At 27.2% G+C, this 21530-nt stretch overlaps 2 protein-coding genes and 1 long non-coding RNA gene across 3 annotated transcripts; all 3 read right to left on the bottom strand.

The window, feature by feature from the left end:
- Positions 1 to 6122: 6122 nt before the first annotated feature.
- Positions 6123 to 10610, bottom strand: LOC107171569 (acetyl-coenzyme A transporter 1-like). The gene is made up of 9 exons (XM_089225473.1): positions 10298 to 10610; positions 10072 to 10198; positions 9764 to 9923; positions 9534 to 9688; positions 8965 to 9155; positions 7973 to 8157; positions 7393 to 7522; positions 6508 to 6723; positions 6123 to 6395 (listed from the first exon to the last, which is right to left on the bottom strand). Exons 1-9 carry the CDS (start codon positions 10502 to 10504, stop codon positions 6180 to 6182), a joined length of 1587 nt encoding a protein of 528 aa, XP_089081599.1. The 5' UTR covers positions 10505 to 10610; the 3' UTR covers positions 6123 to 6179.
- Positions 10611 to 14323: 3713 nt separating this feature from the next.
- On the bottom strand, positions 14324 to 14803 carry LOC149056156 (uncharacterized). Its single transcript, XR_016191354.1, has 2 exons — positions 14558 to 14803; positions 14324 to 14449 (listed from the first exon to the last, which is right to left on the bottom strand). It is a non-coding gene; the product is annotated as an uncharacterized LOC149056156 (long non-coding RNA).
- Positions 14804 to 15791: 988 nt separating this feature from the next.
- LOC107171568 (acetyl-coenzyme A transporter 1-like) lies at positions 15792 to 20726 on the bottom strand. Its single transcript, XM_089225472.1, has 9 exons — positions 20407 to 20726; positions 19271 to 19397; positions 19015 to 19174; positions 18749 to 18903; positions 18282 to 18472; positions 17891 to 18078; positions 17282 to 17408; positions 16889 to 17104; positions 15792 to 16475 (listed from the first exon to the last, which is right to left on the bottom strand). The coding sequence occupies exons 1-9, from the start codon at positions 20614 to 20616 to the stop codon at positions 16260 to 16262; spliced, it is 1590 nt and encodes a 529-aa protein (XP_089081598.1). The 5' UTR covers positions 20617 to 20726; the 3' UTR covers positions 15792 to 16259.
- Between the last annotated feature and the right edge of the window lie 804 nt (positions 20727 to 21530).

Genomic DNA, 21530 nt, shown 5'->3' with positions numbered 1-21530 from the left:
TGAAAACATATTATAGAAATTGAATGTATATACTATATTTTAAACAATAGCATTGAAAAATAATATCATGAGTGAAATTGGAATAATATAAATTTTTATCACTTTTAAAATGTTTATTCCTCAAACAAAAATATAGGTATAGATTTTGAAACAAAATAACGAATAAAAAAAAATAACAAATTACCTACATATTAAAGGTATTAAATTAAAATAAATACATTTCTTGTTATGGAATTGAAATTAAAAAATAATAATATGAAAAATAACTTAAAAATAAGTGCATAAGCTACATTAAGCACCTATACAAAATTTGCGAATAGAATATATTAAATCGTATTAACAGTATAAACTATTTTTTTTCGTGATAACAAAACTATGACAATGCTTTCAAAATATTTTCGTGAATATATTAAGGTGTATCGTCAAAAGTGTTAATTTTAAATATATAATGTAATTTATTCGAAATTCATGCACCTTCAACTAATTAGTTACCAATAAACTAATTTCAACATAATCAACACATATGATATGCTGATAAAATTATTTATTATCATTATATTATTATATTTGCATGAAGATTAGAATATTCTTTCACGTTTATTAGAATATAGTACGGTGAAATACTTAAAACGATTAAATAACATATTTTAACACACAAGCGTCACAAGCATTATACACATTAAATAATTAACATATTTTACCAATCTCGTTAGGGAAATCATTTTGAGTTATTGGCACTTTTACTATTTTATACATACAAAGATATATTATACTGAATACATTTTTTAAATGTTTGTACCTATGTATTTACGTAAATGTGTATAATGCTTTAAAAAAAAATTGTATATTTTACATTTATTTAAAAATATTAAAATATTATATTATATAGTAATAAAATATATACTGATCATGAATTTCCAAGTTAATGGTCAAGTCCAAACTCCGGAGGTTAGCAGTTGCGATATACCCAAAACTGTTTTTGCACTCATTTCGAATGCATAAAAGGGGAATGAAAAAAGTATGTTTCGAAATTAGTAAAATGTAAAAAGTTAATTTTTGGATCCGATAGGTAAGTTTCAGGTATGTGTTACGTCTGACACTCTGACAAACACCTAATATATGATGGACGTAATTTAAAGAAATTATTAATAATTACTTTTAGTGTTAGTGTATTACAGATCCGAATACAAGATCGATTATTGTCGTTGTCACTCGTTGCCACTTGCCAAACAATAAGTACTTATACGTTTGTCTGCACTGTAACTTTGTGATTAGGATTCTGACCTTTTGAACAGGCAAAACTCTTGATAACTATTGTTACCAGGAAAGGGATAGAAAGGCGTTTTTCAAGACCCCACTTGTTGATTTGATTTTTCAAGGGAAGGAGCGTTATGTGAATTTTGAAACTAGGCTTGGAATTTCAAAACTCATAGCTTAATGTAATACCTTTAACTTTTCAGTCTAACGACCGCGTATAGAAAAAATGGAACAGATTAATCTATCTATATTATTTTGATAATAATTTACATTACTGATTATCTATATTAATTTTCAGATTGAACTGATAAAATGTACTTAAAAACGTTGTTCTATTTTAAAAAAAATGTTTACTATACAGTTTTGTATACTTAAATCTCCATCTCAATTGCATACCCGTATGCTTATTAACTTACTTTGCTTATCATTTGAATTTATCATACAACTAATCCTAGCTATACCATCTATAAAGATACCTCCAAGATGACGAAAATACATGTTTAGAAAATTCGAAAAAACTTACTTCGCCACATACAAGACTAATCAACCGATTTCCTACCATTACTAAGTACTAAAAAATTTCATTTTCACCTTCGAATATAAGTTTAAACTTTTTTAAACTATGCAGTGATTAAAATTTTTTTTATCTTCTTTTTTATACTACAATAATATCGCATATTTTTTTTATAAATCTATATAGGTACACTTTTTTAAATACACAATAAACATACAACATAAATAATATAAATAATATTTGTAATTAAATATTTCATGTATAATGTATAATTTACATTTCATCTATAATATATATACCACGAATTATATATGCATGATCCGATAATAATATTACAATATTCTTTTAAAATTGTCTATATTACTATAAGTCCAGTCATATTAGACGAAAAAAGGGCTCGGAAAATTTTCCACCTAGCTGAATTTTGGTACACACTTTTATGACATCGTTTTAAACAACGTGTAAAAAGTCACCATCTATATCATATACGCATTAAAGGTTATTCAAGATCAAAGGTCACGAAATTAGCCTTGTTTTGAGTCGTACAATAAAAAGTTCAGGTTATAAACTGTAGAAAAACTAATTATCTACAAAAAAGGTCTCATAACATTTTCACGTAAAACTGATAGTTTTTGCGTTATAAGGCCATCAAAATGTACACTTTTAATGAAATATGAATGATTTGCTAAAAACAAGTAGCCCTTGCGTTAGTATCTAGCTTTATACTGGCATTATCTACAAGATGGTTATACATATATAATATCCAATCGCACTTGCGGTATACGAATTTTAACGTTAACCATACAAAATTACTATAATATTATGTATATGTATATATGTGTGCGATAATAAGAATACATTCGTTTTATACAGGGTGTAGGTATTATGGAGGACGAAGAGGATGATTCCAGACATCAGAACGTGGGCGTATCAGTCAAGACTTGAAGCCATGACATTTCACATGGCCCAGGCATTGGCAGGCCACGGATGCTACCAGCACTATCCGTGGAAGAGGAGGAGAGCAGCTGACCCCTAATGCATGTACTGCGAAGAGCCGGAGGACACTGTGGTGCACACCTTATTTAACTGTCCGTTCTGGGCAGAAGACAGACGGGAGATGGAGCAATGCGTCGGCCGGCCACTACAACCCAATGATGTGCCGGATATCATCCTGGGGCCGGAGCAGGAGCTCCTCCCAGATGATGCATTCAGGAGGCGACGCATCGAGGCGATGGCGGAGGAACAGAGGTTGGCGTTTGGCAGAATGGTGGAGGCGATTCTCGGGCGGAAGGAGAATGCAGAGCGGGCCAGGCAGGCGCGATTAGTATATGGTGACTGAATTTGTGGGCTGAAGGCCAAATACCTAGGGTGGTTAGAGGCCCCCACGTATGTATAGCTGTTATGTTTTATGTATGTTGTTATTTGTTATGGTGAATAAACGATACGGGTTCGGGTGGCAGTATTGTGCTAAACAGTTCCCACCCGTCAAGGGTATATAAAAGGGGAAAAAAAGGGTGTATATTATACACATATTACTATCGGCTGGATGCCATGTGGCTAACTGGGTGGTTATGGGGTAACATGTTGCTTGTATACACATATAAAGGATTGGGCTGTTCTTTTTTTTTTTTTTTCGTACAATGGACGCTACCGAACATCAGCTGCACATTCCTATGCCGGACCGAGCCGTTGCACGTATACAGTATAGCAGTTGTCTTCAACCTTTTTGGACTCGTGACCCACGTAAGCTTTGTAAAAAAGCTGAAATTGCTTTATGCCTTTGGAGTAGTATTATTAAAACTGAATAAATAAAAATTAAATTTTAGTAAGTAGAATATTTAATTATTACTAGACAGAATTCATATGAAAATACAAAATAAAATAAAAATATATGATACAAAAGATTTAATGTGAACATTTTCCTTGAGTGTTTTCACATAATAAATTCCACCTTGGAATCAATTTGACTAAGCGCGATCCGTAAATCATCTTCAGTTTCAAGTCTATTTCTTTAAGACGTTTTCAAATTTGCCATGCTATAATAGGACTCTAACGATAAGAATGTATATTAAATATTAATTCTATAAATAACACAGTTTATTCGTAAATTATTATCTCAATATCTTACTACGTAGAATCATTCCAGTGTAATATAAAACATTATACTTGATATCCATTATGATTATATTATTTTTTATTATTTTTTTTTACCTTACATAATTTTATACATATAATTTTTATTTTAAAAATAAGATTTATTGAGACCCAATTTTAAAGATTACGCGACCCAAAAATGGGTAGCGACCTACCGGTTGAATACTACTGCAGTATATAGTACTTATCAGTAGTTTAGTCCGTACGAACGTCGTCACGTGTTTATGGGGAATATTTTTTTTGTGAATTTTGAATTTATTTATAAGTACTGCTTATTCGTAAGTTTATATTACATAGCCTACTAAATGGCGGGTAATTGTTTTATTTTAAAACCTCGCTATCGGTCGGCGAAACTGTAAATGTCGAGCGTGGATTAAAAACGTTGAAAAACACTTGCAATGCAAGAGACGATGGATATTTTGAGTTTTTGAATAATTTAAAATCGGTGACTGTTCATGTTAAGTGTCGTAAACAATATACACACAAGAGAAACATTGCCATATTATCAAAAAGAGAACGCACTCCGTACCAAAACAATTTTTTTTTTCTAAAACCAGGTAAAGGAAAACTTGACACAAAAATATACCCATCTAATATTAGTCATCACTACCATTTTGGTAAAGAACATATTATTTTATTTTTGTACGCTGTTACAGGATGTGATACGACAGCTACATTTTTTAATAAAGGAAAGGTAAACGTTATAAAATTATTAAAAAATCGTCCACACCTTCAAAGTACAGCAGCAATGTCCACAAAAGAAAATTGCTCCATTCAAGACATTTTCTAACATGGAATTCAATTTATTTTGACAATGTATATTGCCCAAAACAAGTGTTTTCCATCGATAATTACAGATGCATAACTTTTGCTAAACTGACCAGAAAAAATAAACATCATTATCATCATTATCATTTCTATACCACCAACAAATAGCGCCACCCAACAGTATCTGATTCGAGTTTATTATCAAGTACAAATTTGGATGGGCACAATAGGTTTCAAACCCGGAATATTGGGGGTGGGCGATGAATAACAATGTTTTGGAGCCTATAACGACATTTTTACCACCCACACCAAATGAATTGGTTAATATGAGTTTTGTAACTGTAAAAAAGGCCGTGGTACTAACTGCAGTTACAAAAAAATTGGTATCAAATGTTCGATTATTTGTGGACATTGTCGCGGTCAGTCATGCTTTAATTCAAGTTTTGACAATGCTTTAGATAACGAAATAGACCCACTTGACTTTTTGTCAGCGGATATATCTGGAGAAGACAATCCATAAAATGTAGACAAAAATGAAGAAAATGAAAAAGATGAAGAAGAAGAAGAAATGCATGAAAACGAGTGCGAGGTTGATGATTAATAACAATTAAAATGTAATATTAATTAATTTTTTTTGACTATTAGATAACTTTTCTATGATACAATTGTTGATTACATGGATTAGGCCTACTGGGGAACATAAAAAAACTCGCCGAGCTTCTACCTCAATGGTGGTGTGGAAACGAATGCATTCTTATCATCGTGTATATTATATTATACACATATATTAATATATAATATTATCGTAATTTTGTATGGTTAACGTTGAAATTCGTATACCGAAAGAGCGATTGGATATATATATGTATAACCATATTGTAGATAATTTTATCCTTTATAATTTTTGTTTGAAAGTTTTTTTCGTAAAACCAATATAAACGTAACGAGATATTAACGCAAAGGCTAGTTGTCTTTAGCAAATCATTCATATTTCATTAAAAGTGTACATTTTGATGGTCTTATAATGCAAAAACTATTACTTTTATGTGAAAATGTTATGAGATCTTTTTTGTAGATAATTAGTTTTTCTACAGTTTATAACCTGAACTTTTTATTGCACGACTCATAAAAAGCGAGATATTCAAAAAAGGCTAATTTCGTGACCTTTGACCTTGAATAACCTTTAATGTGTATATGATATAGATGGTGACTTTTTACACGTTGTTTAAAACGATGTCATAAAAGTGTGTACCAAAATTCAGCTAGGTGGAAAATTTTCCGAGCTGAAAACCTAATTCGACTGGACTATATTAATTAGTTTTGCCATCGACACCATTAAAATATGTTTGAAATATGTTACCAACATATAAAGGTAGTGAATGTACTATTGTGTAGTCGAAATTGATTATTGAAGGAATACGCAGAACGATTAATAGGTTCATACAATACTGTTTTTTTTTCACGTAAAAAACCATTAAAAATATTATTAGGTCACAGTAATGGTAAATACATTTTTGCCATTGTTTGTAATTGGTTGTTTCGCGTAGTTCACCAACCACTGAGATGGGCATTTTGTTTGAAGATTTTTAAGTATATTTTTGAAAATACTGTACCACAAGATTCCAAAAATGGTACACAGTGTCATTTCTATGTAATATCCGTTTATTGTTACGACACAGTCACCTCCGTTTGTTATGCAAGTCTAAAACAATATTCATAGAAATTAATATAATTTTTATGTTTTGATGTGATTAATATCCAAGTTGTTATAATATCTTCAATATTAATTGATGGACAATTTCAAAATAACTTACGTTTTGGAGATCTAGTGTAGAACAATTATTCTTGGAATCAAATGAACATTCTTTGAACGTTAACAAATCTACGATTTCAAGTGCCGTGAAAGTTGACCATGCACTTCCCAAATTTGATAGGGTATTTAATAATGTCATGTAAGTACCACCAAAACGAGGGTCACTTATCTTAGAGTAAAAAGCTAATAAAGCCACAAACACACTATAATTTAAGATCTAAAAAAAAAAAAAAAACAATAGCATTTGTGAATTTAAATAATTATACGCAATTGTTAAAAGTTGATCATTTTTTGTGTTAATTGCAAAATATATATTATTTAATTTTAATCGCAACCATAAGTGAAAGAAAAATAACATCATAGAAGTCCATATTATATAATTTTTTACTTAAAATTTTTAGCTTCTTTTTTATTTGTCGTTGGAAATTATTTAAAAAATTTTTTTCAGGAACATTACAGTGTAAGACTATTTTATGAAAAACAAATAAATTAATTAATTCGATTCTATACTAAACTAACTAGGTATTCAACCAATTAAAAATGAATTTACTACATAACCCAGAAAACGGAACCAGCAATACATTTTTTTTCAGTAAAATTTAAATAGGGCTTTTGGCACTAGGTGAATTTTTCTTTCACTTTTTAGTACTTTTAAAGTCATCTCGAATTTTAAACTTTTTTCATAGTACAATATAATGACGTGTTATACACACTTATGATAATTTATTACACACTTAGCACTTTCGCATGAAAATATAAGCTATGTATTGATATAGACTAGGTACCCTTAAATTAGGATTACCTTCAATGCGATAAATTCAAATTACATTTTAAATCAAACTTTAATGTATTATAATGCATACGTAAGAACTATAAAGTAACTTACTTCCTGTATTGATAATATAATTACTAATATCACGTAGTAATACATTGGAATATTTACTGTCCCATTCTTTTTTATCAATGCTGCAGGTGTATAATAAATTAGTATAATAAATGCAATGTTCCAAAATAATCTGAAATAGATTTACATTTTTAAGTATATGTGACATGTAAGTAAACTGAGTCTACACTCTACAGAGTTTAGGTCAACTAAAAATAAATGTTTAAGTGTATTCTTTTAGGAAAAATATAAACATATTTTAAAAACTGAAGCACATTGAAAATAATCTACTAATATAATGCAAATTGACATCTCGTCGATTAGTTACTTATAGAAATATCTATATTCTATATGTTAAATAATATAATACTATAAATATAATAAACTACAATTTGAAATCTATTATTTGTCCCTATTTTTCAGTAATACAATTATTTTAAGAATAAAAATAATTTAAACTTTTAAACATTGTGAATATACAAAAAAATTAATTACGTAGGAGACGGTTGAAATTTTATGCGTACATTTATTATGGTATCATAATAATAATACATTATATTATAATTGAAAAAATTGTATTTACTTAATCAGAATAACTTTTATGTATAAATTCATTGGTGTTGGACCTGAAGTATATTTTCCAATAACGAGAGGCAAAATAATTTTTCCTACACATATTGATGTATGTATTATCATCATGTCATCTTTTGATACACCAGCGTCAATCAGTTTTAATGGCGACACATGGTCGGTTGCAGCAAATCCAACCTTTTATACGAACAAAAATATATGGGCTAAAATGTATATTAATTTACGTTATTAATATATTTAAAATACATGATTGATTATAAAGCAATATTTATAACTTAATTCCAAATTCACGAATACAATACTAGGTATTCAATAATATTGTGGAATAAGAAAGTAGTATTATATCATTAATTGAAATAACGGAAACCTATAAGCTAAAAAATAAATTACCTATGTCATTTTTGAAGAAATGTAATACTATTAGATTTACGGGGTGATTCACCAATTATGCTTTAACTTCCTTTTCTACCTTAAAATTGTAGTGATAAGTTTAAACTATAAATCTATCAAATAATTTGTAAAAATGATCCAATATTAAATCATCTATTTAATATTTAAATATTTTTTAAAACTATTTTCTCGAGGAATATAATAGTTATTTCTTAGCTTTTACATTTTTATTTCCGAGAAACTACGTGTTAAAATTTTTTATTTGGTTTAAATTTAGGGTTCTCATTTGAAAAAAGAACAGAGATGGTAATCACCACTGGATACCTACGGACTACGGTTTAAAGTTTAAGTCGTACAAGAAATCTTAATAGTTTAAAAATATGGTCTTTATAGACTTTTTATTGTATAGTTAAAAATTTCAAAAATCAGATTCTGAATAAATTTATTATTAAATGAAAAAATTGTTAGTAAACCAACCTGTATGAATCTAGACTATCAAATGAAAAATATTATTGATACACTAGTAGTACATTATTTAAATGTATTTACCACAAAATAATATCATTTTAACAATGATTTTATTTTATTATTTACCTTCACTGTCAACAATGCTATCGCAAACATCTGGATACTAGGTAGTTTTAAAATGTCCCATAGTAGGCGATAGTTTTGAAAAGTGTTGAGCTTCATATGGTTATCTTCTAATGAACAATCCTTTTCTTTTTTGAATATAGCAATCAATGTTGTGATAAACATAAATACAACGCTCCAAACATATAATAATTCTATACAAATGTAATAATAACATATAATTTTGTGTAATTGAAATAAATTGAAATATAATGACATTCTGCATCATTTCATATTATTAATTTATATATATATATATTTTTAATAACCCTACTATAATTTGAATTTTATGTCAAAAACGCAATCATAATCGAGAACATAATATCTAACATAAATATATTATGGTGCATAAATGCATAATTCATAGATATGTCTATTAAAATCTAAAAATAAAGATTCTGCGTTTCAACGTTAGGGTTATTTCTTAAGGATGAAAATGTAAACATTGATTTGATTTCTATGAAACGTCTTGATATTCTTAAAAAATCATGTATAGTTTCAGTGACTAATTGATAGATTTTTTAACAACTCACGTTCCATGGTAACTATTCCTTCTGTAGCAGGCGTAGTCCGTATGTATTTATTGCAAAAGTCTTTAGACGTTAATAGGGTGAACCAAACAGAACCTATCATCGAACCGGTCGCCAAGCCCGTTGTATTGCACATGGACGCGTATCCCACGTTGTTCCTGTGAAAATATATTAGAGGATCGATTAAAGGGTTAATTGGTTTTATACACACGTAAGAAACTAATGACACTTACTTTTTTAGCATTGTAAGTGCCCAACCGTCAACTATTATATCTTGCGTGGCCACCAGGAAAGTAGCAAAGAAAAATACGTACACCAGTTTCTCTATATTTGGTTTTCCGGTTTCGGGCAATAAGCTATTGATGTCGTTGGCTATGTAAAGGAAGAATGATCCTGTTCGAAAAAAGCAATATGGTTTTGTTAAAAGCGTAAGAAAAAAATGTTTGAAAAACTAGTGAATAGAACAATTTTTCTTACGTTGGTTGGAATTTATATTATTTTATCACTTAAATATACATAAAAAATTATTCAATTTACATACCCATTATATATTGCACTGGTATGAGCCAAGTCTTTCGTCTTCCTATTTTTTTTACGTATAGTGCATCTACTAAGGGAGCCCACAATAGTTTCAAAGTGTATGGCCACATCACTAGACTAAATACAGCCTATGAAGAAACACAACTAATTAATTTTAATGTATAAAGTATCGTAAAACAATATTAAAAATTCAGTTTAAAACAATTTTGGTTTTTAACTCGATTTACCTGATCTTGGTAAGAAACATTTTTATTACTTTGTAAAATTATCGGTATAGCACTAGTTAAGCCTAGTTGTAATCCTTGTAAAGTATACAGTAATAGTAATATGAAAATGTTCAACCAATCTCCTTTTAAATCGGGCTTGTTGGAAATCGAAACATCAGTTACCACATATTTGTTTGATTTATTTTCATGTTTTTTTGATGTAATCATGTCTAATGAACGTTATTCGCTTTAATTTAAAATAGGTATCTGAAAACGGTGAAAAAGTAACGTATTTGTATCGGTCAGTGCAGTTGACGTACTAAAGAAAAATGAATAAAGTATTTGGCTTATTATCTAATCATAATTTTCTAACCATATGATTAAAACTATTGTATTTCAGAAATATTTTCAACGTTTGTAAGGTAGCCACTGCTATATGCATAACTTAAACCATTCGAGATTGAGATATATAATGTTAGGTATTATGTACCTTGGAATATGCTGTACGATGACGCAGTACAATCTGCAGCAATCATCAAAAGTTATTTATTCGCATCATGTAGGTAGGTCATAGTACATATTTTATTTATTGTATATCTTATACATTAATTAAGTTTCATCAGTCATTAATAAAACGATGGTAGCATAGGAGTAGTATTGCTCAAACAGAGGCTGCTCTTTTGTCGTTTAGAAAAAGATATCATGTACCCGTACCTATACTTGAGTAGTAAATCAAAAATTTTAGTGTGTTGGAAAACTTGGTATATTATATTTAATTTTATAAAATAGTTAGGTGTACCTAACACCCATATTTTACAGATAAATTAATTTATAAGAGATTTAAATACAAGTAAAATAAAAGTGAATCACTTTTTAAATTTTAAGAATAAAATAGTGATTTGTTATAAATTATAAGGGATTTTAATTTTAATTAAAAAATTACATTTACAAATTTATTATATTACTTAGTATATAGATAAATGATAAATAAATTTATATAAATAGTATTATTTTCTATTAAAAAGGATAAAATCAAACAATTATATTGTTTAGGATACATACGATTGTACCTATATATAGAATTACGATATGCAATTAGGTAAGTATTTTGAATGTTGAGCACTTTAAAATGTGACCAAGGCTGGTAATGCATACTCACATTTATATAACTTTGTCAAAAATATTTAAAGGTTAAATTGCTTAAACATTTTAATAAGTATAAAATAATCAACGCATAGAGATTAATTAAATGGAATTTCGCTAACATTGTACTGTTGAGTTTACAACAGTTGATATGAGTACATTTCGTACCTACTTAGAACGTACTTTATAGTGGAAATATGTGTGAGGTAGGTATATCGTATAAATATTCATATTTTATCATCAATAATTTTAAATTAAAATATGTACAAGATAATAATACTAATTACAAAAATTAAATAAAATAATGTTTATTTATAAATCATTGTAACTGAAATCTTTGTTAGTAAACTATATGATATAACGTATACGCAACTAAAATTAAAACTTTGATTTACAAACTTAAAAATAAACTATAATACGCTTTCCATAGTATGTGCCGTTCAATATGTTCTTAGAACCACAAAAATTAGCATTTTAGATGTTAAAAAAATTATATTACAACATTCATAATGTAAGCATTCTTATCAGTTTCTGATTTTTGAGTTTTTATATGAACTAGCTAATGAGATGGATTCATACTTTGCAAGTGTATGAGTTGTTTTTTTAAAAATGAGATACCAGATGATTCCAGTAATGGTAAAAATAACAGTTTCTACGTACCTACCTAATAGCCATTTACTTTTACGATACAATCACCTCCTTTTGATTTACACATCTAAATAAAATAATTAACTATAATCAGACGTAAAATTAAAATAACGGTATCATAGATATTCCAAACTATTACTATGCGATATCAGTAACTATAAAAATAATACACGATGTGAGTAATTTACATTTTATTTATAAGTAAATCGTACCCAATAATTTTTAGTAGGGAGCTTTTTTTTGAGAAATAGTTGTAATTGAAACGAATTAAGAATACTATTTTTATTCATCCAAAGTAACATTATGTCAGAAGGTATGGTAGCTTTTTATTGTGGAATAAGCGATACTTGTTTTGGCGGTACTTACATGACATTGTTGAACACTCTTTCAAATCTAGGAAATTTATGGGCAAAATCTGCTGCGATTGGATTGATTGATGTATTAACGTTAAAGTAATAAATATCTAATCTAATTGATAGTAAAATATAATATTGATATGTCATACTCTCAAAAATATTATTCTCTATCTTTTTTGAAATGGGTGATTTTACTCTAAAATTACTTAAAGACATAGAAGAATGATTTTGCGTAAACGCGTTTTGTCTATGTTACGCGTGGGTCAAAGAGAGAAAACAGATACTGCGCTGACATCCTCTTAAGAAGGTATTCACGAACACGATATATAATAAGTAATAAATAATGTTGAGATACTAAAAAAAATTATGTATAAATTATTATAATTTTATATTCCACACTTAAATTATAGAAACGATTAAATTAACTTATTTATAAAGTGACTGAGAAAATGAGAAAGCTGATATCTAAGGCAGCAAGAGATAAAGAACCATTAGCATTAGCAATTCCACTCATAACGAAACAAGATGTAATACTCTCAGTCAAACTTCATTGTAATAATACGTGGCATGTAAAATGTACATTTTTTTGCACGAAACTAGGTCCATGCAATTAAAAAAGACTTATTCATACAATGGCGTAATGATTAAAGATCAAATTAAATTAATAAAAAATGTTAGGAATATCATTAACAGTAATTGTAAATTGTAATTCTTTAGAAATAAAATTTAAAATAAATATTTGTATTTTTACTATTCTAGGTATTTAGAGATTGCCTATTAATTGATATCATTGACCTATGTTTAAGTACCTGATTGATAATACTATTAACAATTTAAATAAATATATTATATGTACCTAGTGTTATTAATATAAAGATCAATTCTGTTTATCTTAAAAAATTTTAATATAATATCTTTTATTGGATTCGTTTCTTATATTAATAATTTTACTAGAAGTTTCAATAACTCTATTTCATCATGCATTGATCGTATTCTTACAAAAAATAAAGAAATTAATGACATCAGCTAGTTCATATTACATAATAAAGTGAAACATAATTTTAACATATCATATTATGTGACAGTGTTTTTTTATAAAAAAACACAAATACTAGCTTAAGTATATTTGGCTTTCCCGTTTCGGGAAAAAAATCATTGATATCGTAAGCAATATAAAAAAACATAATCCTGTTCAACATAAATCACTGTTAAAATCAAAAAAATATATGCATTTCAATGTTTTTACATCTAGTTCAACAATTAGAAAATCGCTAATTGTTGGGTTATTTAAACCTCTGTTAACTACTCAGGTTCATAGGCGTGCGCGGGACATTTTTGCTGAGGGGGCATAGTTCAAACATATTGAACATTTTAGTATGTTACCTAGCCACATAACAAGTCAGGCCAGGATTAATAAAAAAAAAAATTAATAATTATTTTAATAAGTAATTGCATTTCTCTTAAAAGTCAATGTTAATGTTAATGTTAGTTACCTATGTTAATAATAATTTTAAATTATAATTCAAGATGACGTGTCTATATAGCTACTATCTATCGACTATCACACTTTGATAACAGAAAACGATTGTCGATTTTACAATGTAGATTCGTACACATAAGCACTGTTGCATTGGTTGCACTCATCGTGTGACCACGGGTTTGAAAATAATTATAACTTAAAAAGTATTATTTATCTATCTATCTATTTCTAAGCTGAACTCGCTAGGGGTGCAGTTGCATACCCTGCACCCCCCGTGTGCACGCCTATGCTCAGATTATTCTTAGGGTATTTAAGATACAAATTTATTGTATTCCAATGCATAATTTAAGATTTACACACTAATAGTAACTCAATATTTTTAGTGGAAAATATTTAGTAAAGAAAGTACAATGTACATACCCATTAAAAACTGAACTAGAATGAGCCATGACTTACGCCATCCAATTTTTGTTTGTATAGTGCATCTAACAAAGGAGCCCATAACAGTTTTAAGCTAAACGGCCAAGCAACCATACTAAATAAAGACTAAAACAAACATCGCAACATTATTGAGGTTCCTCAAGTAATATAAGCACATTTGAGATTAAAAGTCAAATATATTTTCCTGTTCCTTGTAAGTTACATTTTGCTTACTTTGCAAGAGTATTGGAATTATTGTGATTATGCCAAACCGAATACCTTGCGTTATGTAAAGCAACAACAATAGAAAAATATTCAGCCAATCTCTTTTTAAATTTGGTTTGACCAACATTGACTCTTTTGTTACTGTTGATTTTGTTGGTTCATCTCCCTGGGTTGATAATGTCATTATTATTCAGTATTTTGAACGTATGATAATTGATTAAATGATCAGTAATAATAACTATAAAATAATTACATAACTGTACTCACCATAGTTCTGCATGTACTAAGTAAAAAAGCTATCTTAGATTTTGATCTACCACTTATATAATATTATATTACCTATCCTAATGAAAATCGTACCTTATACGTATTAATATTTACTATAATTTTTTTACTATTTTTATGAATGATATAATTATCTAATAAATAAAACATGTGTACCTTTGAAATAAAAATCATTGAATAACATTTAAATATTTATCAGTGAACAATGAAAAAATATATTTGTATAAATAACTACTTTTAGTGAACTAGGCAAATAGCTAGATAGCAAATCTACGAGTCAAATTGTATTATTTGATAACCCGCGTGGCTGTGTGTATAAATTGTATGCTTTAAACACAGTTTAGTTAATTAAGCTATACGTTATAATATAATGAGAGATGGACAGTGGTATAATTTAGTATTCGATAAAGTAGTCAATTTAGTTAATTTATTTTATTTTCCAGCAATATTTTAACTAAATTGATGATAGTGTGTTACACTAAGCAGCTAAAAAAATAATGTAAGTAAGCGACTAAATTTGGAAACGGTATACATAAATATATATATATTTAAAAAAAACCCATACATATTAGATATATAAAGTAGCAAAAATGTTTATATTATATTATATAGTGTATATTCTATGATGTAAAAATAATGTTGCATCGTTTTCTGCAAAGAGGAGAGGCTCAAACAAGGATTTTTAGGTTAATTAAAAACGATTAATAATTGATTGTATAGGATTGCCAATGGTTACTTAAGTAGTGATCATAATTGTGTTTTATATTTTTCATGTAGTCAAAACCTCCTCAAATGAATATGTTAAAAATATGTGTAGTTTACATTTTAATGGACTTTAAGATAGGGTGAATCCACTGGCATTATTTGAATTTTCACAGACAACACCGCGGCCGTACAGAACCAACAGTTATATAATTTATCATTGAGTATTTGAGTATTTATAATCAATGGTAACGTATAATATTTAATTATTTTTTTATTACTTATGGAATTATGTTATTTCATTTAATACAGAGTTTATGTAGGTACCTACCCGTATATAAACTTAAATACAGTTTAAAACACAAAATAAACGAAAATCTGAAATTTTAAGTTTTTAAACTTGATTATGAAAATAACAACACAGAATATATTTAAAGTTAATGTCAATAAATTTACCATTAATTAAAAAATGATTCATATAAATATTTAAATGTAACTAACGATTATCATCAAATCAATTTACATACTTATTTGGTTGATTAATTTAAGATTTTAAAAAATATAATAAAAACAACAATAAATAATAAGTAAGTTAACGTGCTTATTTCAATATTTAGAGTACCTAACTTAATAAAAAAAAAAAAAATAAATAAATAAATAAATAATTTTTCTTAAATTATATGTTTAATGTCATAGAATTAAATTCTTGGCATTTACTTAGATTCTAGGTCTTAGAAAAAGGATCAACAGAATTTTCTACATTTTCTTCACTTGGTCGATCAACATACACCATCCAATATGAAGAACTTTTGGTTTGAAAATCTTCTAACGTATTTTTAAACATCCCGTACCAAATAAAGCCGATTAATGCACATATGATGATTTCTACATAGTAACCATCCATTGTTATAAGACAATTGCCACCATTTGTATCACACGCCTATGAAAATTAAAACCATATTTCAATGAATATAATTTAAAATAAAACGATTTTTACTAATAGCAAAAACAGAATTTATAAATTATAACGATGTTGATGTGAACATCAGACAAATAAAACTTAATAAAATTGTATTCATTATACGATTCTATAGGTCGTCGTCGTGTGTACAGTATAGGTTAGTATAACATAGTATAGGTTTAAATGACCAATTCATAAATCTTAATATTCCATAATAACGTCACATCGTTATAAACTAATTTTGCTGAATATTTTTCAACTTATGTGTATTCACATTTTATCTTTTAGCTATAATTTTTAATTACACGTACTCAATGAATAATGTAAATAATATGTATAGATACAATATAAAAAGTAAATAACTTAAATATATTTAAACATCAAAGTCTTACATTTTCCAAATCTATTGTAGAACAATAATTATTGGAATCATTCGAACACTTTTTAATCGTTAAAAAGTCAATCAATTTTAGTCCTATGGATGTCGAAAATGTCATCCCAAAATTTGAAACTGTGTTCAACAACGTCATGTATGTTCCACCAAACCGAGAGTCACTTATTTGAGAGAAAAATGCTGTTAAGGCTACTAGCATTATGTAAGAGAGTGCCTAGTTAACACGTTAAAATAAATAAATATTAAATTACACTTTAATTTGAATTCGTATTAGTAATTATTGTACTATGAACATTATACCATGGCTTAAACAAGATACAAGATTATATTATACTCGTATACTATATTTATAGTATGACATGAGTGTCATAAGTATAGTTTATCAACTTACTTCACTTATTGCGTTTAGAAGCCCTAAAATCAAATAATAATATATTGGTATATTTAATACTCCATTACGATATATAATCATTGGTGTTAAATGAACAAATCCAATGTATGTAAGACTCCACATTAGTCTGAAACAAAAAGATTTTAAACATTAAAATATAGAATTATTAATTCAACATAATATCATGCATTCATGTTTTTATTTACTTTTTAACATCCTAAGACAAATAAACATTTTACGCATATTGTGTATACCAATATATTTAAATACCATATTCGCGGTTAGATAAAAAGTAAAAGTGGTCCGGGTATTATAAAAACATATAAGTTATAGTTAATTTTAGGTTTGTTTTTACGATGTTCTTAATTAATATTTCAATTATTATTATATACATCAAATACATTTTTGAATTTCTATCTACCTATGACCTATCAATCAAATTTAAATTTATGTTTTTGGAATTTATTGAATATTATTTAATGTCCAATGGGATATGTTGAATAGATTCATATATAAAAGATTATAGTTCACGCGAAAAAAAACTATATTATGCCTACTGCGTAAAATTAATAAAAATTAAATACTGTATTTTTATATTATAATATTCACTTGATGGGAATTGATTTTAAACACACGCTCATTGGCTTTGGACCCGAAGTGTACTTGGATACAGCAAATGGTGTTAAAATTTTTACTGCAAACATTGCTGTAGTGAGTACCATTATATCATCTTTGGGTACACCAGCATCAACGAGTTTCAGATAAAGTAATGAGTTCCTCATTGCAGAAAATCCAACCTGATATAAACGAAATATACAAAACAATTTTAATTTTAAGTTAATTTACAGTATAAACATTATTTCAAAACTTAATTTTTGTACTATTAAGAACGAAACCGATATATTGCTAATTCAAAATTTTTCAAATTTAAATATTACGTATTATATGCTTTTATTCCTATTTTTTTTTTTTTTTTTTTTTGTATATCGTAATTAATTACCTTCATTGTTAGTAATGCTATTAATAATAAACGAATATTAGGTAGTTTTATTATGTCCCAAAGTAGTTTATAACTATTAGTAACTTGAAGCTGCGCATTATTATATTCCAATCTAGTATCCTTTTCTTTTTTAAATATGCCAATTAAAGTTGCTACTAGTATGAATAAAATGCCACAAATGAATAATAATCCTATATATATAAAAAAAAAAAAATCATATCTAGAGTCTATAGAAAAATTACATAGTATAGTTTGTTCTTTTTGCATATATACATATATAATTTATTATATACATATATATATTATGTAAAAATAATTGTTGTTTTCGATATATGTAATATAAAAAATCGAATTTATATTTGAAAAAATATTAAATAGGCTTAATATTTTAATGTAATATTATAAAATTTTCAGCCAGTTTTAAGTGTGTAATAAATAGGATTTTTACACATTAGGTACTTACTTACTTTCGAGAGTCATAATACCTCCCATGCCGGGTGTGATTCGTAAGTATTTGTTATAAAAGTCCTCGGATGTAAGCAGAACGGGAACCACTGAACCTAACATAACGCCAATTGCAAAGCCCGAAGAGCTGCACACAGACGAATAACCCACATTGGCTCTGATAAAAACAATTTTCACTGGTTAATAATGTATTTTTAGAGTTATATTCTATATATTTATATATATATATATATATATTGAAATAAATAATAATTATTATTTTATTCACTTTTTCAGCATCGTCAGTGCCCAACTGTCAACAACTATGTTCTGCGTTGAAGCCAACAGATTAAGGACGAAGAACACATACGTTAGTATTACGATGTTAGGTTTACCTGTATCAGGAATCCAGTCATTGATATTATTCGCCGCATAGAGTAAAAAAATCCCTGCTCATTTAAAATGAAAAAAAAAAGTGAACAATAATAATTATGTTATTAATCTACGTAGAATTATGGTTAGTAATATTGAAATGGAATAATTACCCATTAAGTATTGAACTGGCAAGAGCCAAGATTTCCTTTTGCCTATCCATTGTACATAATGAACATCCACTAACGGAGCCCAAAATAATTTCAGGCTATACGGCCATAGTACGTAACTCAATAATGCCTAAATCACATTGTATAATATATATATAATATAGGTGGAGTACATGAAATTATTAGTAAATCTCAGCAATTTGAGACTAAACTATCACTTTTTAATGATATTTTATTGCTGCGAATTAAAAATATTATTCAATTTGGCTGTGATACGAGTATGTACACTTAAATAATATTATTAAATAGTTATTAATGAAAAAAACTAACACTTTTCTAAAATTGAGTAATAGATAATAATTTTGAATTCACCAATGGCTTTAAGAGGCTTCTACACCTGCATGTGTTGTCTCTGTCTTCAAAATTTAAAACATTGTAAAAATTGTTTTACACTGAAAAGAACCTCTCAAGCTATAATCCAAGCTAAGCAACCAAATTTTCACACTATAAAGAGAAGAATATTTACAGTGCAACGTTGTTTTCATTTTTACGATATCAGAACTAAAAAAAAGTTATTTTAAAAATTATGAATTCTTAATCAATAAGAATTTGTTTCGTATTTGTTATATCGAAAAATTAAAAACAACGTTGCACAGTAAACATTTTCCTCTTTATAGTGTGAAGTGTGAACATTTGGTTGCTTAGGTTGGATTACGACTTGAGTGGTTTTTTCTCGCGCAAAACAATTTTTGCAATGTTTTACATCTGTAAAACACAGTTAACACACGCGGGTGTAGTGTCCTCTTAAATTTTATGGACAGATTATAGGTGCCTAAATTATATTATTGTTATATTTATATAAGAAACTATTTAAAAACTGTTTACATTCACGTCTTCACGAGAAGACTGAGAAGTGAATGATGAATTTGCAGTCATTTTCTATAATACCTGATGATGTGTTATTACTAATTAGTTATTAATTATTATTACTTATTAAATATATTATATATATTATTTTGGATAAATCCACATTATTGTGCAGAACTTTATGACCTTTGGAACGTATTAATAATTAATAACGTGATTAAATAGTTTAATCATTGATTGATCTTAACTAGTTAAAAAATATTATTTATTACCTGTTCTCCGTAAGTTACTACTTTTTTGCTTTGCAGAATTATTGGTAGAGCTGAAATTGAAAATCCAAAAGGAATTCCTTGCATTATATACAGTAATATCAATAAAAATAAGTTCGACCGGTCTCCTTTTAAATTTGGTTTGGTAGACATCGAGTGGAGTGTCATATCAAGTTCCTCAGGTGAAATGTGATTTTGTTGTGAATTTTTCATGTTTGATCACCATGAATATAAAATATATTAAATCTTCTGTGAATAAGTGAACATAATAGTAAACCTAATACTTATAAAATGTATTTAAACTATGTGAACACTAAAATCAAGATTTGAAAAAACTGAATAATTATTAACAAGTTTATCAGAATATTATTTTATCATAATTTCGTGACCTATACTATGTAACGAATCTTATAACCAATTAAATCCTTCATATCTTAATATTTATATTTCATATTATACTAATTAAGGTTAATATAAACGTAAATAATATTTAAAATGTATGTTTTTTTAAATAATTAATTGAAATCAAATTTGTTATAAACAATTTATAATATAATGCTTAATACCATATTGTGGAACAAAATTTTAATTCCTTTATTCCTATTTGTTATATTGAATAATTAGTTTTGTATTTTAATATAATATATAAAAACATAGATCTAACTTAATCTACGTATTACAGGAGTTGACATTTCATTAAATATATGTATTTATATTTTATTAAACGACGTAATATTAATATATATAAATATTATGATACTATTGTTGACAGAACCAGGCCCATAAAATTCATGGATTAAATTTATTTTATTTTATTATATTTTTTTTTCTAACCAAATAATGATCCTTCAACTTTGTTTTTTTACTAATCGAAATATACATATTATATCATTTTAGATATAATTGAATAATAACAGAAAATAAAATATGCAATTTTCAGTAAACATAATACATAGTATAATAATAACAATGTTTTTAAAAAACAGTAATAATTTTTTATATTAGACAGTATAGTTCGATAGTAGTAAGTAATATATTAATATATACAAATCAGTGTTATTTGGGTGTAGGGCAATAATGAAATAAATTTCTAAATTTCATATTATTTTGATTTAAATAATAATAAT

The sequence above is a fragment of the Diuraphis noxia genome, unplaced genomic scaffold, assembly GCF_037042655.1.
Source record: "Diuraphis noxia isolate RWA-SAM2 unplaced genomic scaffold, SU_Dnox_SAM2 contig0004, whole genome shotgun sequence".
NCBI classification, from domain to species: Eukaryota; Metazoa; Arthropoda; class Insecta; order Hemiptera; family Aphididae; genus Diuraphis; species Diuraphis noxia.
The sequence above is the reverse complement of the archived record's forward strand: the minus strand, read 5'-3'. Positions and strand labels throughout refer to the sequence as shown.